The 26,667-nt window shown below is 50.5% G+C and overlaps 2 protein-coding genes across 2 annotated transcripts; one reads left to right on the top strand and one right to left on the bottom strand.

Annotated features, from left to right (window-relative positions):
* The first annotated feature begins 546 nt into the window (after window positions 1-546).
* Window positions 547-1,903, top strand: TOMM5 (translocase of outer mitochondrial membrane 5 homolog (yeast)). The gene is made up of 2 exons (XM_014962564.1): window positions 547-761; window positions 1,408-1,903. Exons 1-2 carry the CDS (start codon window positions 641-643, stop codon window positions 1,440-1,442), a joined length of 156 nt encoding a protein of 51 aa, XP_014818050.1. The 5' UTR covers window positions 547-640; the 3' UTR covers window positions 1,443-1,903.
* A 9,490-nt stretch (window positions 1,904-11,393) lies between these two features.
* Window positions 11,394-13,060, bottom strand: LOC106900478 (ER membrane protein complex subunit 4-like). The gene is made up of 5 exons (XM_014962558.1): window positions 12,807-13,060; window positions 12,617-12,716; window positions 12,315-12,468; window positions 11,587-11,747; window positions 11,394-11,478 (listed from the first exon to the last, which is right to left on the bottom strand). Exons 1-5 carry the CDS (start codon window positions 12,881-12,883, stop codon window positions 11,443-11,445), a joined length of 528 nt encoding a protein of 175 aa, XP_014818044.1. The 5' UTR covers window positions 12,884-13,060; the 3' UTR covers window positions 11,394-11,442.
* Window positions 13,061-26,667: the final 13,607 nt, after the last annotated feature.

Raw genomic sequence — 26,667 nt, 5'->3', positions numbered from 1 at the left:
TCTGTGTACAGAATGAAGCAGCACACGTAAGACAGGCACTAGCTGAAGCAGTAACAAACTCTCCTGATTAGCAGCGGTACCAAAGACAATGATGCATAACTCAGGAAGCAGTGCATGATTCAGGAAAGCAAGCAGAGCCATATATTGCTGTGACACACAGTCACATGAACTCCTTATTACAATTAGAGAAAACAGAGATCTATTAAGTCCCGTTGTAAATAGAATCTGCGGGGACCCCCGCAGCTCCCGGGTTCTCGGTCAGATCCGGGTCTGAGCTTCTGGCCTGGCACTGACAGGTGGCACGGCCGCCGGCGCCCCTCGGCAGAGGGGGTCCGCGAACTGACCCCTCAACGCAGCCCCGCCGGGCCGGGCCGGGCCGGGCCGCCGGTGCGCCACGCCCCTGCCGCCGAGGAAGGCTCCGCCCCTCTGAGAGGCTCCGCGCCCGAGAGTTCCACCCTCCTGGGGAGCTCCGCCCTCCGGTACCGTGCGGACACTGGGGCACCAGCGAGGGCCCCGCCTCCTTGCGCATGCGCCGCCGCCGGCACAGCCCGCTTTCGTCACGAGATCCGGCGTCCCCTGCGGCGGCCGTGCGTGTCCCTCCTCGCCTGCCGTAGCCGCCGGCGCGCACGGGGCCGCCGGTATGTTCCGCATCGAGGGGCTGGGGCCCAAGATGGACCCGGAGGAACTGAGGCGGAAGATGCGCCGCGATGTCCTCACCTCCGTCCGCAACTTCCTTATCTACGTCGCGCTGCTGCGGATCAGTGAGTGCGCGGGGCGGTGGGAAGCGGTCGGGCCGGGGCCTGCGTCCCCGCGGCGGGCCGGGAGGAATCGGCGCCTTTTCGCGGCCTGTGCCCGGCTCCGTGTCCGCGGAGACGGCGCGGGAGAGTTCGCGGTCAGCCGCGGCCTGGTGGCCGGGCGCGTTTCCGGGGAGCGGGAGAGGCCCGGCGGCATTCCCTGCGGCGCCTGGAGTGCTGGGGTTAGGCGAACAGCGGTGCCGGTTCTCTTCTAGGTTATGAAAGAACCGGGCTACGCTGGCTGCCCTGCGGGCGGTGCCTTAGTGTGTTGCATCAGAGGCTTCCAGATTTCCTTTCAGGGTGCCCTTCTGGTCAGCAAACAAAAAGTCACGTTTGGGTGTTTCCCCCTCCCCCGCCCCTGGTGGTGTCGGGAGCTCTGAGCTGCAGCAGAAGCGGGCATACCCGCTTCCCCCCTTGAACCGTGCTGTCTCACCCCTTAAAGGAATCGTGCAGGGAGAGAAGGGACCACGTGGGAGGCAGAGGGTGGAATCTCACCCAGAGTTTGAATGTTTTATATGCCACATAAACGTGCTGCAGTTTCATCAGACTCATTGCAGATTTCTTGTTATCTTCAGCTGTGTTAAGTTCATGCTGCTTTATTTTCTCTTTTCAGCTCCTTTCATCCTGAAGAAGCTGGACAGTATATGAACACTTAAGAAAACTCAGTATATGAAAACATTAAATGGACTGTAGCTGCTTTCCCCTATTTTTTAATTAAACATTGTGCCAGAGGCAGACATCTGACTAAATGGTTCTAGAAAGTTTCATTTCAGTATATCTGACCTGAGAACAATAGCCTAGATGGGAGTATGGGGAAGATGTCTATTTGCCCTGCAGGTGAATTCTGGTCACAGAATACTCCCTAGTGCCATCAAGCAGTGACTTGTGGTGGAACATTTCTTGCACTGTTTAGAAAAAAAGTCCGTCTCTATTTTGTACCAAGTGTTAAGCGCTTGCAAGTTGCTTTGTTATGCAGCTATCTCTAAGCTGCCACATGCTATGGCTATCAACCTTACTGAACCTGTCTGTATGAAAAATGAAGTCTTTAATGAATCCAGTTCACAAACACTTTGATTTGAAATAAATGGAATAGCAGTTGTGTCACTTAACTCTGGTAGTGATTTATTTTTAATAATCATTACTTAACTAGAGGTCATGCGGTATTATTTCCCTGGCGCTTGTTTTAAGCTAGCTCCCTCCTCCACCTTTAAAATCAATTTGTATTGAGGGAAAGCAAAAGAAAATGAAAAAGACAAGCCCATGTGTTTTTCAGGTTGCTAAATGTGTAGCAACTCAGCTGTAAAACATGAAACAGAGGAAGAGAAGGGGGAAGGGCAGTTTAGCTTTATCCAGCAGGCCTGTACCAGTTTCTGCTTCAATTGGAACTTTCTGGATCTTGAATTTACACAAAGTAAAACAGGAACAATGCCATATTTATTCTGTGAGCTAGAAACTGAATTGTAGTTGCAGCAGACTTTTTACAATGCCTGTTACTGCCTCATACCAGTGCTTGTAGTGTTTTGTCATATCTTGAATTGAGCTCTTTTTAGCATGACAAATTGTTGTGTTTCAGTAGTTCGGGAATGTTACTTTACTCATAGGCTGCCTGCAATATTCTTACCTTGCACTGATTATGCTGATGTCAAAATAGGCAGTATTTCTTAGCAAAGCAGCTTGATTTGTGAAGAGGATTGTGATTGGTTGTTTTCCTGAGAGGGATTTCATAAGCTAAATGCTCCTAATGTAGGCTGAAGGGGACCCCTGTAATTGGGCTCATGGGCTGATATTCTAAAATACTGTGCATCAATAATAGAAACACTTCTACATGAGTTACTGTCCATTCCCATCTACTACAGCTCTTTGGCAGATTGCATAAAGTTCCGGCAATTATGCTGAATTGTGGATACAAGCTTGCCAGAATCCTAAAGTTCTTAGGATGTGTCAAAACTTCTTAGCAAAAGGTGAATTTAACTTGGATAATTTGTTGCAAGGTATCAGAGCGAATATTCCGTCTGCCACCTTGCCAAGTTGTGCCTAAAAATGGATCCTTTTGGCTAGATCCCTATCATTTCGCCTCAAAGGTAGTAATCTACTTACCTTCCAGATGGGCTAGGATGCCACCACGCATTCTTTGGACCTTAGGAGAATCCGTCCAATTAGAATGTCTTCTATATATTGATATACTATCACTCCTTGTTCCTGTGGAACTTGTTCTTAATTCCTTACCTAAACCTGATGTGACAATGTAGGCCTGTGTTTGAATCTATGGTGTGATAAGGTGAAGGTGTACTCTATTCTGCTCCAGGTGAAAGCAAATCTCTTTTGATCATCATGTTGTAATAGGACCATGAAAAACATATCCTTAATATCCAGGGCAGCCAGCCAAGGATAGACTGTTCTCTCTATAGAAAAATAAGATCTATGATAGATAGGGCAGCAGTGTGTTGTGCCCAGTATTTTCATTCAGTTGAGGATAACCTACTGCCAAACACCGGGTGCTGTTTGGCTTATGGATGGCCACATGTGAGAGTTATACAGGGAATGAGTTTTCTGAATAATATCCCAATGTTCTAAATCCTGAATAAGAGTAGTTATGCCTAGTGTGGCTTTGTGGCAAATATGATGTCCTACATGAATTAAGGCACTTTTAGGTAATTCAGGTGCAGCCTGTAATAGGAAAGTAGTAGACCCTCTCAACTGGTATTTCATCTATAGAGACTAAGGAGTTCTGGGTCTGATGGTTTGTCACCCAAGTGCCTAACAGTCTTAATAGCCTATGACTTTAATATATGCATACCAAATATGTTTATAGATCTGTTGTGGTTTAACCCTGGTGGGCAGCTAAGCCCCCCACCAGCTGCTCGCTCACTTGCCCCCCCAGGTGGTGTTGGGAAAGAACCGGAAGGGGAAAAGTGAGAAGGGCCATGGGATGAAATAAAGACAGTTTAATAGGCAAAGCAGATTGTGCACGCAAGCAAAACAACGTAAGGAATTACTTCACTACTTCCCATTGCCAGGCAGGTGTTCAGCCATTTCCAGGAAAGCGGGGCTTCAGCATGCCTAACCCTGACTTTGAAGGACAAACACCATCACTCTAAATGTCCGCTCTTCCTCCTTCCCTGCAGGTTTTATTGCTGAGCATGACACCATATGATGTGGGATATCCTGTTGGTCAATGGAGTCAGCTGTTCTGGCTTGTCCTCTGCCAACTTCTTGTGTCCCCCCAGCCTGCTCGAAATGGGGGGCAGCATGAGGAACAGAAAAAAGGCCTTAATGCTGTGTAAGCACTGCTCAGCAACAGCTGAGATATGGGCATGTGATTAAGACTGTTTTCATCACAAATCCAACACAGCTCTGTAGAACTACTATGAAGAAAATTAACTGTCCCAGCCAAAAGCAGTACAGAAGTATACGTGTTTCAAGACAAGGCGCCTTTCTCAGAGAGGACAAGATCCTAGGACAGCAAAAAGTGACATTAGAAAAAAAAAAGTTTTGGATAAGAGAAATTTACAAATACTTAAGGCAAAAGGCTACTAAGTCATGCCAATATTGTGGCTTCAGATATAAGAGTCTCAGGAAGACCATGAAGGGTACGGTGAACACTTAAACAGCTCTTGTATTGTCTTGGAGAATGTGTTCTGAAGCACTCTAAAGCAGTGGTTTCAGGCTTGATAGGCTCCATTCTGAAAAAGTTCCATGATGGAACAGGCATACTCTTGAGTAATTATTTAGATTTTGATTCAATGTGATGTGGGCTCTGCTCAACATATGGCTTCACTGCCATGTTGGCCTTCATGAGTGCCAGGCAGGAGTGTGTCCATCCCTGGAAGGCCCTCCAGGAGAGGTGCTCAGTGAGGATGGCAGCAGCTCTGCCACAGTGGCCAGGCTGGCCCCTTCCTCCTGCCACACCAGAGAAACCACTGGGCCCAGCTGCTCTCACTGTAAATCAGACAGGGTGGACAAGACAGTGAAAGCTCCTTGGAGGAAAGGGAGCTAATGGAGGGAGGTTGCTGGAGCAGAAGGAGCCAAACAAAGAAGTGCCACTGGGGGAAGCTGCAGTGCTGGACACGTTGTAAGGGCACTGCAGCACTGGGGGTGGGGGCAGCAAGCAAAGCTGGGCAGTGGCAGGACAAGGGGCATCACCCGCTGAACTTCCTCATTGTCCAGCCTCACCTCCACTTACCACTCCCTCCCCACATCCTGGTCCCCATCCTAGGTTCCCTCCCCCTCTGAGGGCCCTATTCCCTGTTCACAGCACTCTGCTCACACCAAGTCCCTGCCACAGCTGACATATGCCAGCACAGACGTCTCACTACAAGCTGCCCTTTACCCAAGGGTGTGCTTTGTTCCAGTCACTGCATAGGAGAGTGGGGCTCTGCCACTCCCCCTTCTACCCACATATCAGCCTCAAGTGCCTCGGTCCTGCTAAGACCTGTCTGTCAGGTTCAGTATGGACTCAAGCCCAGGCAGGTCTGGGCCTGGGACCAGGTAGGAAATGGCTCTTCCACCTGTGTTTTCTGCTTCTTACCAGGCCACCTGCGGAAGGGAGGGTACGCACCTGCAACAAAACAGGCCACCGCAGCTCTTTCAGCCAAGATCTGACAAAGGTCCAGAGGAACTGCCTTTTCAGCAAGCTCAGAGCATCCCTGAAAATGTTTTTTGCCAGGTTTGTAGACAAGCACAGGAAAAGGGAAACAGCCCGAGGAAGACTAGTTGCCCAAGACTGCCTTCCTACAGAGATTTGCAGAAATCTGCCAGTAGCTGGAGATGCCAGGGATATCTCCTGCCACCAGGGAAGGCCTCCAGCTCCATCCTCCAGGACATCCCTGGCAAAGGCACAAGCACCGACTCCATGATGGCTTTGTGATCACGGACTTGTACTGCCATGCTTTCCATTGTTCTTGCAGTGCAGGGCAGCTTAGCTATCCATTCCTTCTTTGCCAGAAATGGCTCCACTGCTTCTATCAGAGGCCAGAATCCAGGAAAGAACAGAGCAAAGAACACAGGAGCATTCATGTCATGGCCTAAAGAGTTATCCAGCCTGTGGGCATGTAGAGATCATAATGGTTGGTGCCTACCCGTCTTTTGAACACCTCCAGGGATGGTGCCTCAACCACTTCCCTGGGCAGCCTATTCCAATGCTTGATAACCCTTTCTGTGAAGAAATGTTTCCTAATATCCATTCTAAACCTCCCCTGGTGCAACTTGAGGCCATTTCCCCTTGTCCTATCTCCTGTGATCTGGGAGATGAGACCAACCCCCGCCTCTCTACATCCCCCCTTCAGGTAGTTATAGAGTGCGATAAGGTCTCCCCTCAGCCTCCTCTTCTCCAGACTGAACAACCCTAGCTCCCTCAGCCTCTCGTCATAAGACTTACTCTCCTATAGATCATTACAGCAATTAGTGTCAGAAATGGGATTCTGTAAAATACACAGGCCATGGATGCTTAGGATGAAGCAGCAGCAGAACAGCGAAAATACCAAGAAGACAGGGGATGGAAAACACCTGGGTGGGACAGGACCTGGGTGGCTGAAATTTTTTTTGTTTGGGAAACAACATGACCAGTATTTTAGGAGTGCAGGAAATGTGTGTATGTAAAGGACAGCAAGGGACCTGTCACAGGGCTTTTTTGAAGATGTATTGACAGCTGCAGGCACTTTACTAAAGACTTCCACACAGGAAGCTCAAGACACGTTACAAGATGCTTTGCAGCGAGCTGAAAATGAAGAAGCATGAGCAGCTGCCTTTGAATCTCATAGCCATATTAACAGCCAATTACCATGACAATCAGAAATGAACTTTAGACCTTGGCTTTATGACAGCTAGAGCAAGAAATCTCAAAGTTAGCTTGTTGACAAGGTATGCACACTAAAAACTGATAATGAGGAGGATGATTTTGATTTTGCCACTGGGCCTTCTGCTCCCCCCTTATTACCTAAGTCTAATCCAGATAAGACAGCCTCCGTGTTCCCTATCATTAAAACTTAAAACATATACAACTTGCAACTCATAGACAGAGGGATTTCCAAGGTAAAAAAAAATTGTACATCTGAGAAGCAGTTCTACTATGATGTGTACTCTTTGACTCAGAGTTGCAAGGTAAAATGAAGTCAATATAGAGAGATGATGGCAGTGCAGAAGTTTAAAATGGGTAAGAAAGATTTAATACCTGGTAGAGATAGCTGACAACTGGGACACTGTCATGGTTTAACCCCAACCATCAGCTAGGACCATGCAGCAACTCGCTCACTTGCCCAGTGGGATAGGAGAGATGGGATCAGAAGAGTAAAAGAGAAAACTTATGACTTGACATAGTTTAATAGGTAAAGTAAAAGCCGTGCACACAAGCAAAACAGAACAAGGATTTCATTCCCTGCTTCCCATCAGCAGGCAGGCGTTCAGCCATCTCCAGGAAAGCAGAGCTCCATTATGGCTAATGGTGACTTGGCAAGACAAATGCCATCACTCCAAACGTCCCCCTCTTCCTTCTTTTTCCTCCCTGCTTTATATACTGAGCATGACATCAGATGGTATGGAATGTCCCTGTGGTCAGTCAGGGTCAGCTGTCCCAGCTGAGTTTCCCCACAACTCCTTGTGTCCCCCCCAGCCCTTGCTGGCAGGGAGGAGAAGAGCAGAACTTGAGAACTCAGCAACAACCAAAACCACCAGTGTGCTACCAACACCATTCCCATCCCAAATTGCAGCACAGCACCAGCTGATGCAAGTCAATCTCCTCCGAGCCAAAACAAGAACACAGAGCTAGGCAATAGTGGGGAAGAGCAGGCAACAATACAGGGGAGAGACAACAGGCTGTTAGCAAACAGAAGAGAATATGAACAGGATAGAAGATTAGAGCCAGCACAATGAACTCCATGCACAGAGGTGGTAGCGCAGGACTCCATCACTTGTCTGGGAAGGAGGAATCAGCACCCAGTGCTGTGCACCAGCTCCCCTGCTGCAGCTGGACCCCCACTGCAGCGGGCCCTCACCACGTCCACACTTCCGCACAGATTACTGAGAATTGTCATCACACACTGTGCCATTGCTGATGCTGACCCCAGCTACCTCCTCTGGGGTCACTGGCATGGAACCGGCCTAATGACCCTGGGGGGGTCACAGGTCAAGGCAAGGTCACAATTGTTGGTACCAGGGAGGGGCTGGGAGGTCACAGCTCACACACCCCCTTCCCGACTGTGTGGACCATCGTGTCCCTTCACCCCCATCACCACCAACAGCTTTGACCACTGTGAGTGCAAGGCCCCTCTGCTCCATCCCCTGCTAGAGTCACCAGTGGGCGTGGCAGGGGGCTGTCCCCTGGGCCACTGTCAGGGGTGCGGGGCCCGAGGATGGGGGTGGTGGTAGGGGCTCTACTCCTTGCCCAGCGCTGCAGCTGCTGCCCCCGGGACCCTCCTGGTGCAGTGGGCCCAGTAAAGGACAGGATGTGGCAGCAAGGGGGCGGGGGCTAGCAGGGAGTGGGGGGGTGGGCCCGGGTTGTGGGAGCTTGTAGGGACAGGGGAAGGCGGGGTGGGAAGGGCACGGCCACTCGGTGGGGCGTGGCCAGGTGATGGGTGTGGCTAACTGGGCGGGGCGTCAGGGGAAGAGTGTAGGGGGTGATGCCCTCAGGGACGAGCCTCCTAGCGAAAGGGGTGTGGCCTATGGAGGTAGGCGGGGCCTGAAGGAGGGGGCTTGCAGCTCCTGGTAGAGTGGGATGGGCCTGGTGGGAGGGGGCGGGACTTCCTCTGCGAGGGCAACTAGGGAGGGAGGATGGGCTGTGGGGGGGCATGGCCATCGTGAAAGAAGCGGGGATTCTGGTTGAGGGCGACTTCCTCACTTAAGGCCACCCAGGGAGGGAGGAGAGACTGGGGTAGGTGAAAGGGGCCAGCCACCTTGGCATGGGCTGGTGGGCAAGGCCAGGCTGGAGGGGCACGGGGGTGGGGCCACGGGGAAGGGTGGGGCCATGGGGCCCCGGGCAGGGCCCCCTCCCACAGCAGGACAGTGGCATCTTACTGCACAACTACACATGATGGAGCAGTGCTCCCGGACACTATACCAGATGCAGCTTGCACAGGCAACATCCTGTTGATATTATTGCATGACATCAGATAACATCAGACTTGAGGGGAGGGGCCAGGAACCAGGGCTGCTGCCTGTCCCCACCCCAGGTGGAGAGATGGGACACAGTATGTGCCAACACACCACAGCAGGGCTGCAACGAGGTTACCGAGGCACAGCATCACATGTCACCCCGCTGATGATGTCAGAAGGAGGCCCCATCCCATCCCAGGCCCCCAGTGTAGAGGAGTAGGAGGGGGACAGTCCCCATCAAGGCCCCAGCTTGTGAGTGCCACTAGGGAGACTGAGGTGGCCTGGGAAAGCACTGGGACAAATTTAGGCGTATCGGAAAGCACCAGAACAGTAGGGTGTACTGGAGGCAGTGTAATATACTGCACCATACTAAGAATCACTGTGGGCCCCCAGATCATGCTGGGAGACCTGGTAGGGCACTGACCCATACTGAGAGGCATACATCTGTGGCTCTGGCCCATCCTGGCAGGCATGGGGAGGCTCTGGGCCATACTGGGAAGGTGCTGGGAGGCACTGATGCATACCAGACAGGAGGGCTGTGGGCTGTGATGGGAAGCAGGAGGTGGCTCTGGGCCACACTGGGAGATGGGGGGAAATGCTGGGGGGCACCAGTAAGCACTGCTGTGTACTGGTGCACAATGGGGGAGGGGGAAAATACGCTGCATACATGCAGTGGAGTGTCTGAACAGGGAAGGGGGCTGGCTGGTGCTGGCAATGGAAAGAGAAATGTGGGGAATGGGAAAAAGTGGAAGGAACAGGGGAAAATAGAAAGGGGATCAGGAGAAAATGGAAAATGGGGGGGAATGGCAGAAGAAGTGGGACAAAACTGGGAGGAGGTCGAGAAAAATGGAGAACAAAAAAACAAAAAAGGGTGGAAATGTGAAAAAATCCCTCAGAAGATAGGAAAAAGGGGGAAATTGGTAAAATGGGGGAATGGAGGAAGAAATGGGGCAAAGAGTAGGCAATGGGAAAGATGGGAGAAAATGGGGGGGAAACGGATAAATGGGAAACAGGTGGGAAAGAGAAGATATAGGGGCAAAAATGGGAAAAATGGGAGGGAAGGCAAAAATATAGGGAAATAGGGAACAAATGGGCAAAAAGTGGGGAGAAAACCAGGAGAACATCGGGAAAAGAAAGGGTAAAATGGGGCAGAAACAGACTAAACCCAGGGGAAAACAGTAGAGGAGAAAACTTAGGGGGAGGAATTGGGGGAAAATGGAGGGAGGGGGAGAAATAGAGACAGAGCAAACCCAGGGAAAAAACCAAAAGAAATAGGGAGAGAGAGAAATTATGGAAAACGGAAGAAATGGAGAAATGGGGAAAACTGGGGAAACAGGAGGGATGCAAAGGGACACAAACAAGGCAAAACAAGCCAAAACTAGGAGAAAAAAGGCAAAAATGAGGCAACATGGGGGAAAACCAGCCAGTTATAGGGGCTATGGCAAAAATAAGGGGAACAGGCCAAAAGGGACAAAAGCTGGGAAAAATATGGAGAAAAACAGGAAAAAAGTAAGGAACACCAAGAAGAAATAGAAGGAAATGGACTGAAAATGGGGTAAAAAAGGAAAAAAGGGGCAGTGGGGGGACTCTATAAGTGGTAATGGGGCAAACAGGGCAGCTATGGGGTAGCTGGGGAGGAAAAGGAGGCAGTTACGGGGTAGTGGGGGGTACCTGGGGGGCAACCATGGGTCAGGCCCTCAATGTGGGTCAGACCTGGAGTTCCTGGAGGTTCTGATGGAGCGACTGGGACTGGTGGTGTGGGCAATAAGGACGCCCCTTGCCCCTGAGCACACCAGTATGGCCCAGTACATCCCAGCACCACATGGGTCCTCCTGGCTCACCCACCACCATCCTAGTGTGGCCCCAGCGTTCCCAGTACAATGCCAGCCTGAGCTACAGGTCTTCAAGCACGATCCCAGTATGGGCTGTGTTCTAGTACATGCTCCAATTCTCGCAGTACAATGCCAGTCTAGGCCACAGCTCTCACAGTATTATCCCAGTATACCAAGTGCTTCCAGTATGATGCTAACATGAGCTACGGTTAAAGTAAGATCCTAGTATGAGCCCATGGACCCAGTGTTCCCAGTACAGTGCCAGCCTGGGCTGTAGCTCTCCAAGTACAATCCCAGTATGGGTCCGAAGGCTCCCAGTATGAGCCCAGAGGCTCTGAGTGCAGCTCCAGTGCTCTCCCAGTGTGACTCCCAGAGCTTCCAGTACAGGCTCTAAGTCTCCCAGTATGAGCCTTGAGGCTCTGAGTGCAGCTGCAGTGCACTCCCATTTTAGGCCCCAAGGTTCCCAGTGAACTCCCAGTGCTCACAGTAAGGGCCCCAAGGCTCACAGGAAACTCCCAGTACAGACTTCAGTGCTCTTCCACTGCACTCCCAGTATGGACCCCAGTACCACCAGTACAGCCCCTGGTGCTCCCAGCACATGCCACCAATAAATGGTTTTTGCTCTGACCTTTCGCAATGCTTCCTTGGGCTGAGCCCCAAACCCTTATAATTCCCCCAGAAATAACATCACCAGCCTGCCATCATCTTTATTGGTCGGTGGGTGCATTGGGTCACAGGATCAGGCCCCCCCCAGTGAACTCCATCCGCTGCCAAGGGAAGAGAGAGAAAAAGGTTGTGAGTGGAGGGACCCGGGTGTCCAGGCCAGGGGGAACCCCAGCGTACGGAGGCGGGATGGGCCTGGTGTCTGGACACACCTGTGGGGGGGCAACAAAGGCCAGCCAGTCAGAGGGACGGGTAGGCAGCAGCCCCATGGCCTGGCACTTGTAGAGGGCCAGTGCCAGCCCCAGTCCATTGCCCACCAGGAACACCAGCCCCTGAAGTGCCCGCCGGCTTGAGCTCTCCAGTGCCTTCAGTGCTGCAGGGAGGATGGGGAGACTGGTCATTGCCACCCACAGGCCACACACCAAATACTGCAGGGGACTGGGAGGAATGACAGGTAGGGAGTGGCAGGGAAGCATGATGGGGGAGGCACAGAGTAGATGGCACAGGGACAGAGGGAATGAGGGCAGCTGTGAGGGGGCATGTGGGAGTGACCAATAGGGACAACTGTCACAAGGGTGTGGGGGGTGACAGACATGGGAGTGACTGTCACAGGGGCAACTCTAGGGGATGTATGGGGGCAAGTGACATGGGGGCAACTGTTTGGGTATGTGTGGGTAAACTGATCTGGGAGTCACTGTCATTGGGACAGCTGTTGGGGATGTGTGGGGGCAGATGACATTGGGAGACACGTGTGGTGTGGGCTGTGGTAGGGGTGGCTGCTGGGGAATATGCAAGCATGACTGTTGCAGGGGGAGACTGTTGCAGGGGCAGGGAACCACTGCAGGGACATGGGGCAACTATCATACAGCAGGGGATGGTCATGGGGGGGCACCCGGGGAGTGGCCACCCACGCAGGGCTGTAGTGCAGGGTTGTACTCACTGGCAGAGAGAGACATGAGGGCTTGCAGTGGGCGCCAGCCCATCATGCAGACCATCATGGCAGGGAAGATGGAGATGGTATTGCCGGCCATGTACATGATGAACAGGTTCATGGGGATCTGCTTCAGCGGCGCCAGTGCCACGTCCCAGCAGCGCTGCAGTAAAAGAGGGGACCCGGGCGTCCAGGGTGTGTGGGGGGCCGCGATCGCAGGGGACCCAGTCGTCCAGGACAGGGACCCTCCCCCCCCACGGGGAACCTCGGCGTCCGGGGGGTGTCCCTCCCTCCCCCCCAGCCCCGCCCACCTTCTCCATGAGGATTTTGTCGCTTTCGTGGACGCCACCCTCCCCCAGCTGCCGCTCGGCGAACCCCAGCGGCCCACGGCCCTCGGCGGCTCCACGGGGTCTGGGGGGGACAACAGAGGGGAGCAGGTGAGGCTAGGAGACCCCTGTACCGCCCAATTCCCCACCTCCCCAACCCTCTCTCGGGCCTCACCGCCCCCCCGGCGCCGCCGCCAGCTCCAACGACCACTTGAAACGCCGTCCCCGAACCGCCGCCGCCGCCGCCGCCATCTTGCGAGCACCCGAACGGAGGGAGGGAGGGTTACGTAGGAAAGTCACGTGAGGAGGGCCAGGAGACTCACGCACCACTCCCTGCCCCACAGGAGCCCCACTGGAGCCCCATAGAAGCCCCACGCCAGCCCTGTGGCCGCCCCGCGTCCCACAGCAGCCTCCTTCCCCCCAGACCCCGAGCCTTGCGATCTCCCTTCCCGGGTCCGCTCCCCCCCGGAACCGCGATGCGGCGCCGCGATTCCGCCCGGAGCCGGTGCCGCGCGGACGCGTCGGCTGCCCCGTTGCGCATGCGCGGTCCATGCCGCTGCCCCCCACCCCAGTCCCTCCGCAGCCCCTGCGCTTCCCACCCCCCCTCGTCCCTCTGCTGGGCTCGGTTTTTCTTTCTTTTCCTTTTAATGTCCCGGAGCTGACTTTCTGTTTGTTATAAATCTCTTGGGAGTGATTGGGGTTTTTTGTTGTTGGGTTTTTTTAATTATTATTATTTTTTATTTCTGGGGTCTGTCTTTTTGACTTCTTGGGTGTGGTTTTTGGTTTCCCTCTTTTTATTTTAAACTTCCTGCAGGGCATATTTTGATTTTCTGGGGGTGCTATGTGCCGTTTTTGTAATCTGACTCTTGGGGGTTGTGCCAGCTGCGCTGGGCACCATGGCCAGACCAGCAGGGTTTGGTGCAGGCTCTGGAGGAGGGGGAGGCTGAGCCGCAGCCACAGATCCTCTGGTCTCATCTGCCCTCTGGAAACCCACCGAGGAGCAGGGTGACACAGCTAGCAGTGGTGGCCAGGCTTAGGCCTTGGTCACCCAACTGCATGAGCACCACATGGATGGAGTGGTGACCCTCCTGGCCTTGGTGAAGATGTCCGTGCTCACTGCAAGGGGTTGGACGAGATGGCCTGTAAAGGGCTCTGCCAGCCCAAACTGTTCTGTGATTCGGTTCTGTGAATAGCAGGCGGCTTCACCAAGATTCATTTATCAAGGACTAGAGAAAGGTGTGGGCACAAGGAGCCTTATGCCTGACTTCCCATCACACGTGATCTGACTGCGACCCAACTGCTTTATGCTGATACCTAAGGCTGATTTTATGTAGTTTATAAATGGTTAAACTGTAGAAAATCTTTTAGAGAAGAAACATAGCTGTCCCAGTAACCATCCCAAATGATTTCAAGGACATAGTAAGATAAGAAAGGATGTATGTGGCCCTGAGAACATGGTGACCTAAGACAGGGATGCAATAAATATGGACATTGTCTGACAAACAGGTGGTAGCAGGGAGGTCATTAGTTTTAATGAGCAATTAAGCAGTTAGAATGTTTTGCCAACATGAAAAGTGAGTCAAAGGACAGGTGAAGAAGATTGAGAAAGAAACGACCCTCACTCAAATGAAGGCACAACTACGCATGCCCAAAAGCTTATTATAATATGTAAATGAATTCTCAGAAATGTAATGAATATGTTAATGTTTTATTGGAATTACATTGAATATGTATAGCTGTTGTGTATAAATTTAATTTGACAACAGTATTCAGTATGCACAATAAGAGGAGCTATCCCCTGTGCACTCAGCACCTCAATAGAGAATGCCTGCTTTCTAAACTTTAAATTGAGTCTCAGAAAGTTTTATCTGCTGGTTTGTAGTAACAGTTTTGGCAACCCAGATGGGACTCTGCTTTTGAGCCTCAATGGATCCTGGGGTTGCGCAACTCAGCTGGTACTGAGGAATTCTCAGAGGGAACCCCAATCCCTGGACCGACGAGCCTTGAAGCAAGGGCCACTGATTTGTAAGTATAAGGCTTTCTTTTACTTTAATTTGGTTTGAATACCTGCCCATAAGACTCAGTGAGAGCTCCGCAGGGTTGGGTTTAGGACCTGGGCTGGGGTTGGAATCCCCATTTGGTAGATGATGTTTGTATAGCTATTGTAGTCAGGAACACTTGTGTGAGTGTATTATTCTGTGTGTATAATAATAGGTGCTGGATCATCTACCAGTAGAATTTTGAAAAAGTCTCCTTTGGGTTGTATGTTGAGTAATTGGAAGCAAATTGCTGGGGCCCCAGGTGGGGTAGTTAAAAGAAGATCTGATTAAATATTGTAGTCAGTGGTGGCCATTGTATAAATTGGAGGATGGAGAAAATTGGTCTGTGAATGGTTACTTGAACCATAATACTATCTTGAAGCTAATGTTGTTTTTAAGAAGAGAGGGGAAATGGGATGAAGTTTTGTATGCAGATATGTTTTTGTCTTTAAGACAGCATCCAGAATGGCAAAAGAAATGTAGAATAAATTTGCCGTGCCGCGCGGACGCGTCGGCTGCCCCGTTGCGCATGCGCGGTCCATGCCGCTGCCCCCCACCCCAGTCCCTCCGCAGCCCCTGCGCTTCCCACCCCCCCTCGTCCCTCTGCTGGGCTCGGTTTTTCTTTCTTTTCCTTTTAATGTCCCGGAGCTGACTTTCTGTTTGTTATAAATCTCTTGGGAGTGATTGGGGTTTTTTGTTGTTGGGTTTTTTTAATTATTATTATTTTTTATTTCTGGGGTCTGTCTTTTTGACTTCTTGGGTGTGGTTTTTGGTTTCCCTCTTTTTATTTTAAACTTCCTGCAGGGCATATTTTGATTTTCTGGGGGTGCTATGTGCCGTTTTTGTAATCTGACTCTTGGGGGTTGTGCCAGCTGCGCTGGGCACCATGGCCAGACCAGCAGGGTTTGGTGCAGGCTCTGGAGGAGGGGGAGGCTGAGCCGCAGCCACAGATCCTCTGGTCTCATCTGCCCTCTGGAAACCCACCGAGGAGCAGGGTGACACAGCTAGCAGTGGTGGCCAGGCTTAGGCCTTGGTCACCCAACTGCATGAGCACCACATGGATGGAGTGGTGACCCTCCTGGCCTTGGTGAAGATGTCCGTGCTCACTGCAAGGGGTTGGACGAGATGGCCTGTAAAGGGCTCTGCCAGCCCAAACTGTTCTGTGATTCGGTTCTGTGAATAGCAGGCGGCTTCACCAAGATTCATTTATCAAGGACTAGAGAAAGGTGTGGGCACAAGGAGCCTTATGCCTGACTTCCCATCACACGTGATCTGACTGCGACCCAACTGCTTTATGCTGATACCTAAGGCTGATTTTATGTAGTTTATAAATGGTTAAACTGTAGAAAATCTTTTAGAGAAGAAACATAGCTGTCCCAGTAACCATCCCAAATGATTTCAAGGACATAGTAAGATAAGAAAGGATGTATGTGGCCCTGAGAACATGGTGACCTAAGACAGGGATGCAATAAATATGGACATTGTCTGACAAACAGGTGGTAGCAGGGAGGTCATTAGTTTTAATGAGCAATTAAGCAGTTAGAATGTTTTGCCAACATGAAAAGTGAGTCAAAGGACAGGTGAAGAAGATTGAGAAAGAAACGACCCTCACTCAAATGAAGGCACAACTACGCATGCCCAAAAGCTTATTATAATATGTAAATGAATTCTCAGAAATGTAATGAATATGTTAATGTTTTATTGGAATTACATTGAATATGTATAGCTGTTGTGTATAAATTTAATTTGACAACAGTATTCAGTATGCACAATAAGAGGATCTATCCCCTGTGCACTCAGCCCCTCAATAGAGAATGCCTGCTTTCTAAACTTTAAATTGAGTCTCAGAAAGTTTTATCTGCTGGTTTGTAGTAACAGTTTTGGCAACCCAGATGGGACTCTGCTTTTGAGCCTCAATGGATCCTGGGGTTGCGCAACTCAGCTGGTACTGAGGAATTCTCAGAGGGAACCCCAATCCCTGGACCGACGAGCCTTGAAGCAAGGGCCACTGATTTGTAAGTATAAGGCTTTCTTTTACTTTAATTTGGTTTGAATACCTGCCCATAAGACTCAGTGAGAGCTCCGCAGGGTTGGGTTTAGGACCTGGGCTGGGGTTGGAATCCCCATTTGGTAGATGATGTTTGTATAGCTATTGTAGTCAGGAACACTTGTGTGAGTGTATTATTCTGTGTGTATAATAATAGGTGCTGGATCATCTACCAGTAGAATTTTGAAAAAGTCTCCTTTGGGTTGTATGTTGAGTAATTGGAAGCAAATTGCTGGGGCCCCAGGTGGGGTAGTTAAAAGAAGATCTGATTAAATATTGTAGTCAGTGGTGGCCATTGTATAAATTGGAGGATGGAGAAAATTGGTCTGTGAATGGTTACTTGAACCATAATACTATCTTGAAGCTAATGTTGTTTTTAAGAAGAGAGGGGAAATGGGATGAAGTTTTGTATGCAGATATGTTTTTGTCTTTAAGACAGCATCCAGAATGGCAAAAGAAATGTAGAATAAATTTGCCACCATCAGATCCTTTAGTGTTGGCTATGGAAAAGGATAGGAAAAAGAAGGAAAAAGAGAAGGGATTGAAAAGATGATGTTCAGCATGTAGTATTGGGCAGAGGTGTTTGAAGTTAGCTCAGAGGGGGCAGGAGGAGGAATTGGAGATGTTAGTGGCTCCTGGTATAACGTAGAGATTTCAAGACCATAGGATTGAGGAAGGGGAGTTGGACGGTGATTTTGGGGAATGTGTGTCTGAACCAACCCCTGTGGCTGAAAGAACTCGTAGTAGGCAAGGAGCAATGTTGCAGGCTCCTTTAAGGCAGGCTATTGGAAACGATGGTCCGGTTTTAGTGGAAGTACCTTTTTCAATCATAGATCCGAGTAATTGGAAAGCGGCTGCAGGAAACTATAGAGATGATTCTTATAAATTTGCACATACTTTTGAGATGATGATAAACTCAGGACCCTGATTGGCAGGATATTGAAGCTATTATGCAGGTGTTCTTTGATGGTACAGAGAGAGAAATGATTCAAAGGGCAGCGAGGACTCAGGGTGAAGCCCAAATAGCAGCAGGAAATCTGCCAGGAGAATTGGAAATTCATTTTCCTTCAGCAGATCCTAATTAGAATCCTAATAATAATGGGGAAAGGATGTTATTGACAGAGTATCAGAAGTGGATATTGTTTGGCATAAGAAATGCTGAGCCGCAGGCACTGTGGAGCGAGAGTCCTTATTAGCAAGAGAGTCCTTGTTAGCAAGGGAGTGAGAGAGCGAGAGTGCTCCCACTTGCTGCTTGGGCCTGTATTTCAAGGATTCAGGCAGGCAGAGTTTTCTGCTGTGCTTTGATCTCTTCAACAGGAGGGCAAGAATCCCAGGCGTGTTTGATAAGGTGCCCCTGAGTCCATTGCAGGCCTGTGTTATCTAAGTGCAGATGTTCTACTTGTTGAGCACACAAAACTAAGCAACAATTAGTGTGACAGATGTGTTTTCCAGCACCCCACATGCGAGTCACTTGAGCGTCTTTACAGTCCTCCTCGCCAATCTTCCGTTACTTTCCCACAATACACGAACTTAGGACGTTTCTTGGCATGACAGGGTGGTGTCTCTTGTGGATTGCTGACTATGGGTTATTAGTGAAACCCGTATACGAGTTACTGTGACTGACAAAAGGACCCCTGCACTGGACAGATGAGAGTCGAAATGCATACATTCAACTAAAGAGAGCATTGATGAGAGCTCCAGCTTTAGGATTGTCTAATGGGGAGAAGCCGTTTGAACTTTTTACCTATGAGAGATAAGCGATAGCCTTGGGAGTATTAACTCAGTATTTGGGAGAATTTAGATGAGCAGGGGGATATTTCTCTAAATAATTGGATACTGTAAGCCAAGGCTGGCCTGGTTGTCTAAGGGCAGTTGCAAGAGCCCAGCTGGAACTCAAGTGGCCTTTAATATAAAGAACAACAAAAAAAGTTTCTATAAATACGTGAACAAAAAGAGAGTCAGGGAGAATGTCCATCCCTTACTGGATGCAGAGGGACACATTGCGACCAAGAGTGAGGAGAAGGCTGAGATAATTAATGCCTTCTTTGCCTCTGTCTTTAATTGTCAGACCAGCTACCCCCAGGGTATTCAGGCTCCTGGGCTGGAAGATAAGGATGGTGAGCAGAACAAATCCCCTGTAATCCAGGAGGAAGTAGTTAATGATTTGCTTATGCACGTGGACACGCATAAGTCTATGGGGCTGGATAGAATTCACCCAAGCGTACTTAGGGAGCTGGCGGGAGAGCTCACCAAGCCTCTCTCCATTATCTATCAACAATCCTGGTCAACAGGAGAAGTACCAGATGACTGGAGTGTGGCCGATGTGACAGCCATCTACAAGAAGGGCCGGAAGGAAGACCTGGGAAACTATAGGCCTGTCAGCCTGACCTCAGTACCGGGAAAGATCATGGAGAGGATCATCTTGGGAGAGCTCTCACAGCAAGTGCAGGGCAGGCAAGGGATCAGGGCTACCCAGCATGGGTTTATGAAAGGGAGGTCCTCCTTAACCAACTTGATCTCTTTCTGTGACCATGTGACCTGCTTTCTCGATGAGAGGAATGCTGTGGACGTTGTCTACCTGGACTTTGGTAAGGCCTTTGACACCGTCCCCCACGGTGTTCTCCTGGAGAAACTGGAAAATCATGGCATAGACAAGTGTACCCTTCACTGGATAAAAAACTGGCTGGATGGCCATGCCCAGTGAGTTGTGATTAATGGGGCGAAATCCGGTTGGCGACCGGTCACCAGTGATGTCCCTCAGGGCTCAGTTTTGGGGCCAGTCTTGTTTAATATCTTTATTGATGATCTAGATAAGGGGATTGAGTGCACCCTCAGTAAGTCTGCAGATGACAGCAAACTAGGTGGGAGTGTTAATCTGCTTGAGGGTCAGAAGGCTCTACAGAGGGATCTGGACAGACTGAATCAATGGGCCAAGGCCAATGGGATGAGGTTTAATAAGGCCAAGTGCGGGGTCCTGCATTTCGGTCACAACAACCCCAGGCAACACTACAGGCTTAGGGAAGAGTGGCTGGAAAGCTGCCCAGCAGAAAAAGATCTAGGAGTGTTGGTGAACAGCCAGCTGAACATGAGCCGGCAGTGTGCCCAGGTGGCCAAGAAGGCCAACGGCATCCTGGCCTGTATCAGGAATACCGCGGCCAGCGGGAGTAGGGAAGTTATTGTGCCTCTGTACTGGGCACTGGTGAGGCCTCACTTTGAGTACTGTGTTCAGTTCTGGGCCCTTCACTACAGGAAGGACATTGAAGTGCTGGAGCGTGTCCAGAGGAGAGCCACCAAGCTAGTGAGGGGTCTAGAGAACAAGTCATATGAGGAGAGGCTGAGGGAACTGGACATGTTTAGTTTGGAGAAGAGAAGGCTGAGGGGAGACCTCATTGCCCTCTCCAACTCCCTGAAAGGAGGTTGTAGAGAAGTGGGTGTTGGCCTCTTCTCCCAAGGGAATAGTGACAGGACCAGAGGAAATGGTCTGAAGTTGGTGCAGGGGAGGTTTAGATTAGATATTAGGAAGAATGACTTTCCTGAGAGGGTGGTCAGGCACTGGAACAGCCTGCCCAGGGAGGTGGTGGAGTCACCATCCCTGGAGGTATTTAAGAAATGTGTAGACATGGCTCTTCAGGGCATGCTCTAGTGCCTGAGATTATTGGTTTGTGGGTGGGTGTGATGTGGTGGGGTGTTGTGTTTTTTGTTTGGTTTTTTTTTTGTTGTTTTGTTTTGGTTTTGTTTTGTTGTTGGGTGGTTTTTTTTTGTTTGTTTGTTTTTTGTTTTTTTGAGGTTGGACTTGATGATCTCAGAGGTCCCTTCCAACCATATTGATTCTGTGATTCTTTGATTAAGAGCATCAGGGAACTGGAGCTTCTCTCTGATGAGGAAAGGCTGAGACACCTGGAGTAGAAAAGACTGATGGAATCTCATCATTGCTTATAAATATCCAAAGGGTGGGTGTCAAGAGGATGGGGCCAGACTCTTTTCAGTAGTGCTCAGTGACAGAACAAGGGGCAATGGGCACAAGCTAGAATATAGGGAAGTCCATCTCTACATCAGGAAAAACCTCATTAATTTGAGGGTAACAGAGCACTAGAACAGGCTGCCCAGAGAGGTTGTGGAGTCTCCTTCTCTGGAGACTCCTTGTTCTATTTAAAACCCACCTGGATGTGTTCCTGTGCAACTTGATCTGGATGACCCTGCCTTGGTAAGTGGGTCGGACTGGATGATCTCCAAAGGCCCTGTCCAACCCCTACAATTCTGTGATTCTGTGACTCCTTCATCTCATGGTGGTGGGCTGTGGGCAAGGTGGTGAGGCAGCGGCCAAGGAGGAGCCAGGTAAGGAGATGCCAGTACAGGGGCCTTGGGAGGGGGCTGCTGAGACCCCTCCAGCTGTTTGTGCTTTGCTGCAATGTGGGGGATCCCCTCGCTGCCTCCCAGATTGGTTTGTACAAGTCAGCAGCATGATAGGAAGTTAAAACCTTGGTGCAAGTCCTGCTGGCACTGGTAGCCTGTGGCCACCAGTGAAATGGTTGTCCCTATGGGGCAGCCAGCCTCCCTTGCATGGCACCACCTTGTCATCTTCCTCCCTGAAGAGGGATGAGGAGCTGATGAAGTGCATCCAGTCCATTGTCATGCAGGTGCAAGGGGACTGTGAGATCAGCTCTGCATGGAAAACCTCCTGGATGATAGTCACCAGCAGCAGAAAGATACCAAGGTAGATGGCTAAAATCCTGTGGCGTCAGAGCATTCTCTAGGCAGATGCCAAGGTGGGGACCGCAAGGGCCCCCTGCTGTTACAAAAATCCGTAACAAAACTATCACTCTCCAAAGTAGATCTTTAGTTTAGAAAGCTGCTATTAGTTTATTTACAGCGCCAGGTGCATGGGGGATTTCTCCTCCTGTCATGCACACTCACCAAAGCTCTCTGCACAATTAATACATCATTATAATATTAGTACCTCCTGTCTATATTGGATTGGTTAGTAATTTAGATACGATTACACCATCAAGTTATAGCTACCACACATGCGCAAGGGAAGGGTCTTCACCTGGGCAAGGGTCTTCTTGACCTATGGGCACGATTTTTAGTATTGTAATGAAGGTAATTCAGGTTAAGACACTTAAGAATTTTCATTTTGTTGGCAAGTTGGCTAAACTTCTCAAAACGTATAGATTAATACCATCCTCAAAGTCCTCTATGTGCTTCTTCAAGAATGATACAATACTTGCCTCCCTTGATTAGGGATTTTTTTCATTAGCTCATGCTTGATAAATTCAATAGAATCCTCATTATTCGTGAGAATACACAAAAGGCCTTCCAACACAAAGCATTTCAAGGATATGCTTTGGTAACACTGCCAGCCTGCTCAAAGCCCTGCAGAAGTTCAAACTGCTTTTGATGAGATTTTTGAGGGGTGTGGGGAGGCAGGGGGTGCTCAGCCGTCCAGGAGGCAGCTCTGGCCCTGCTGTGGCATCATGCATGGGGTGCTTTCTGCATTGGAAGGCTTTGTCCTGGTCCTTGAAGAGGCTGGAGAAGGAGAAAGAAGACAAGGAGGACCTGGTGCTGGGAATCGATGTGCTATGGCCTTGAGGGCCCCAGTGCCAGCCAAGGGGGTCCTGAGCAGGGTGACAAACATGCCCATGTCCCTTGGGTGCTTGGTGGCAGAACTGGCTGGGGGAAGGGAGGATTTCCAGACTGGCTGCGGGTGCCTCACCAGGTCCCTCTGTCTCCCCCAGATCCCTTTAGCTGATGGGATCAACCTCACAGGGCTGATGGGGCGAGTGGCACCACATAGCCACTTCTCCCTCTCCTAATATGAGCTGGCCCTGCCCATTGTACCTCCATCCTTTCCTCACCACTCTCTTGCCTTTCCCTCTTGCTAGAAAATAGACAAAAGCACCCTAGCTCGTAAAGTTAATCGCACCAAGTTGGATACAGACATGGAGTGGCTAAATAAGATGATCCAGCAGATGCTGAGCCAAGTGATGAGTCAGGAGCAGGTCCAGTGACATCTCAGTGAAGAGGTGGCCTACAAGGTGAGGGGTGGCTGATCCCTGCCACACAAAACTGGCACCTTTGGGGCTTGACAAGCTAAGGCAGCATCTCTCTGAGGATACCCCCTCCTGGCTGTCCCTACCGGTGACACAATGTCCCATCCTGGGGCCACTGGCTGAGGGTGTGACAGGAGGGAGGTGATGACCCACAGCCAGGGGAGGAGGTGGTGGGCAGGGGTATAAAGAAAAGGGAACAAGAGGGACCTCAGGAATGATGGAGATGGATGAGAGGCACCTGCCTCAGATGTATGTATGCAAACACTGAGCACCTGGGAAAGTGGAAGGAGAGCATGGGGGACAATCAACAGTCTGGGAGAGAGCATGTGGGTCAGGAGCAGCAGAGAGGTCGTTCTGGTAGCATGGCAGTGACAACATGTTACAGAGCCCCATAGGGGGAGAAGAAGTGGATGAAGTCTTCCTGAAGGTACTTGGGTAGATCTCTGTGTCACACACCCTGAGTGCAAGATGGCAGGATGCATTGGCTCAAGGAGATTTTTAGGTGGTGTCAGAGACAGATTCTTGCTACAGGCATTGGGAGGGACCAACTGGTGTGGTGCCCAGCCTGATCTGTTTTCAGGACATGATAATCAATGGTATCTGTGGCTGTGAGGACCACGAAACAGTGGGGCTTGAGATCCTGAAAGGAACGAGGAAAGAGAATAGCAGAGAGCAGATCCTGAACTTCAGGTAAATGCTTCACTTCTGCAGGAAAAGCATAGCTGGGATCCTATGGGAAGCAGATCTCCTCTGTCCCTCCATTCTTGGGGACCAATGATTGGATAAACAAAAAGATCAGGCAGATCAACGCCTGGCTCCGTAACTGGTGCTACCAACATGGCTTTGGATTCACAGACCATAGCCTGATTTATAGGACACCGGGTCTGCTTGAGAATGATGGAAAAACCCTATCCTGAAATGGGAAAAGGGTATTAGGCCAAGAGTTAGCAAAACTCATGGACAGGGCTTTAAACTAGAATCGAAGCGGGAAGGGGAGAATACCAGGCCCATTGGTAATGAGCCTGGAGGTAAAGTACCATGGATGGGGGTGAAATCGGGTGCCCAGCTTAAGTGCATCTACAGCAAAACGTCAACCTTGGACCTTCCGGTGGGTGGACTTTAGCCTTTTCAGAGCACTGGTTGGAAAAGTCCCATGGGAGGAAGCCCTGAAGGGCAAAGATGTTCAGGAAGGCTGGGTGTTTTTCAAGGAGGAAGTCTTAAAAGCCCAGGCACAGGCCATCCCTATGTGCTGTAGAGTTGTCAGGGGAAAAGGCCAGCCTGGCTGAGCAAAGAGACAGGGTCACAGCTCAGGGAAAAAAGGAGAGTTTATGGCCTTTGGAAAAAGGGGCAGGCCACGCAGGAAGATTACGAAGGTATAACAAAGTTATGTAGGGAAAAGATTAGGAAGGCCAAAGCCCAACTAGAACTCAACCTGGCCTTGGATGTTAAAAACAATAAAAAGAAGTTCTATAAATATATTAATAGCAAAAAGAGGACGCGGGAGAACCTCCATCCTCTACTGGATAAGGGAGACAAACATAGTGACAAAGGATGAGGAGAAGGCTGAAGTCCTGAATGCCTTCTTTGCCTCAGTCTTTAGTAGTAGGATAGGGGGTTCCCTAAATATCCAGACCCCTGAACTAGCAGGCAGGGGCAGGGAGCAGAATGAAGCCCCTGTAATTCAAAGGGAGATGGTGAGGGACCTGCTCCAACACTTAGATGCAAACAAGTCTATGGGACCAGATAAGATCCACCCGAGGGTACTGAAGGAGCTGGCAGAAGTGCTTGTGGAGCCACTCTCCATCATTTACCAGCAGTCCTGGGAAACTGGGGAGGTCCCAGCCAACTGGCGTCTAGCAAATGTGACGCCCATCCACAAGAAGGACCGGAAGGATGATCCAGAGAACTACAGGCCTGTCAGTCTGATCTCGGTGCCTGGGAAGATCATGAAACAGATCATCCTGAGTGCCATCGCCATCATGCAACACATGAAGGACACTCATGCGACCAGGCCCAGCCAGCACAGGTTCACGAGGGGCAGGTCCTGCTTGACAAACCTGATCTCCTTCTATGACAAAGTGACCCGCTTGGTGGATGAAGGAAAGGCTGTGGATGTTTTTTATCTGGACTTTGATACAGTCTCCCACAGTATCCTCCTGGAGAAACTGGCTGCCCATGGCTTGGATGGGAATACCCTCCGCTGGGTTAAAAACTGGCTGGAGGGCCGGGCCCAGAGGGTGGTGGTGAACGGAGTTAAATCCCGCTGGCGTCCAGTCACAAGTGGTGTCCCACAGGGCTTGGTACTAGGGCCAATTCTCTTTAACATCTTTATCAATGATCTGGATGAGGGGATTGAGTGCACCCTCAGTAAGTTTGCAGACGACACCAAGCTGGGTGGCAGTGTCGACCTGCTGGAGGGTAGAGGGGCTCTGCAGAGAGATCTCAACAGGCTGGATCGATGGGCCGAGACCAACAGGATGAGGTTCAACAAGGCCAAGTGCCAGGTCCTCCACTTGGGTCACAAAAACCTCAGGCAGCGCTACAGGCTGGGGGCAGAGTGGCTGGAGAGCTGCCGGGCAGAAAAGGACCTGAGGGTATTGGTCGACTGTCGGCTGAACATGAGCCAGCAGTGTGCCCAGGTGACCAAGAAGGCCAACAGCATCCTGGCCTGTATCAGGAACAGCGTGGCGAGTAGGGCCCGAGAGGTGATCATCCCCCTGTACTCGGCACTGGTGAGGCCCCACCTCGAGAACTGTGTCCAGTTTTGGGCCCCCTACCACAAAAAAGACATCGAGGTGCTGGAGCGGGTCCAGTGAAGAGCAACAAAGATGGTGAGGGGTCTGGAGCACAAGTCTTATGAGGAGTGGCTGAGGGAGCTGGGGTTATTCAGCCTGGAGAAGAGGAGGCTGAGGGGAGACCTTATTGCTCTCTACAACTACCTGAAAGGAGGGTGTAGAGAGGTGGGGGTCGGTCTCTTCTCCCAAGTCACAGGCAACAGGATGAGAGGAAATGGCCTCAAGTTACGCCAGGAGAGGTTCAGGCTGGATATTAGGAAAAATTTTTTCACTGAAGGGGTCATCAGACATGGAATGGGCTGCCCAGGGAGGTGGTTGAGGCACCATCCCTGGAGGTGTTCAAAAGACAGGTTGATGTAGTGCTGGGAGGTATGGTTTAGTGATGGTGATGCTGCTTGTTTGTTGTGCGGGTGTCTATTTTTGTCAGTTAGGTTGATGGTTGGACAAGATGATGTTTGAGGTCCCTTCCAAGCTAGAAGATTCTGTGTGATTCTGTGTGAAGGGCCAGGGAGATCCGGGATGCTGGCAGACTTTCACAGACAGCCTCCAGCAAGCACAGGAATGGTCCTCACAATGCTCAGGAAAACAAGCAGACACATCAAGATATGTTTGTGTATGGAGGGATGCAGCCCACCACAGCTCCTCTTACTTTCTCACTGACAGATGAATCTGTAGATGGAATAAAGAGCATCCAAAGCCACATGGCTACTCTGTTGTCCTGGGTCTGGTGGGGATAGGGTTAATTCTCCCCAGGATCTAGCAGGGACAGGAAGTCACCACAGGGAGCGGAGCAGGCTGGGGTGTCCCGGGTGTGGTCTGCAAGTGGTGGTATCATAATCGTGGTTGTATATTCCTCTGTCAGTGGTGGTCGTGGTGTTGTTTCTTTTTCCCTTTGCTGTTCTGTTAAATTGCCTTTGTCTCAACCTGCAACTTTTGCTTTTTTTTTCCAATTCTCCCCTCACGGCCGTGGTGGCAGTGGAGGGTGCAGTCTGAGCGAGTGGCTGCCACGTGGTTCTTTGTTGCCATCTGAGGCCAAACCACGACATCTGTTCTTCCTTGCAAGAGCTGAGAAGGATGAGACATCCCAGCAGCTGTCCCGAGACAA

Source organism: Calidris pugnax, unplaced genomic scaffold, assembly GCF_001431845.1.
Source record: "Calidris pugnax isolate Ruff unplaced genomic scaffold, ASM143184v1 scaffold499, whole genome shotgun sequence".
NCBI lineage: Eukaryota > Metazoa > Chordata > Aves > Charadriiformes > Scolopacidae > Calidris > Calidris pugnax.
The sequence above is the reverse complement of the archived record's forward strand: the minus strand, read 5'-3'. Positions and strand labels throughout refer to the sequence as shown.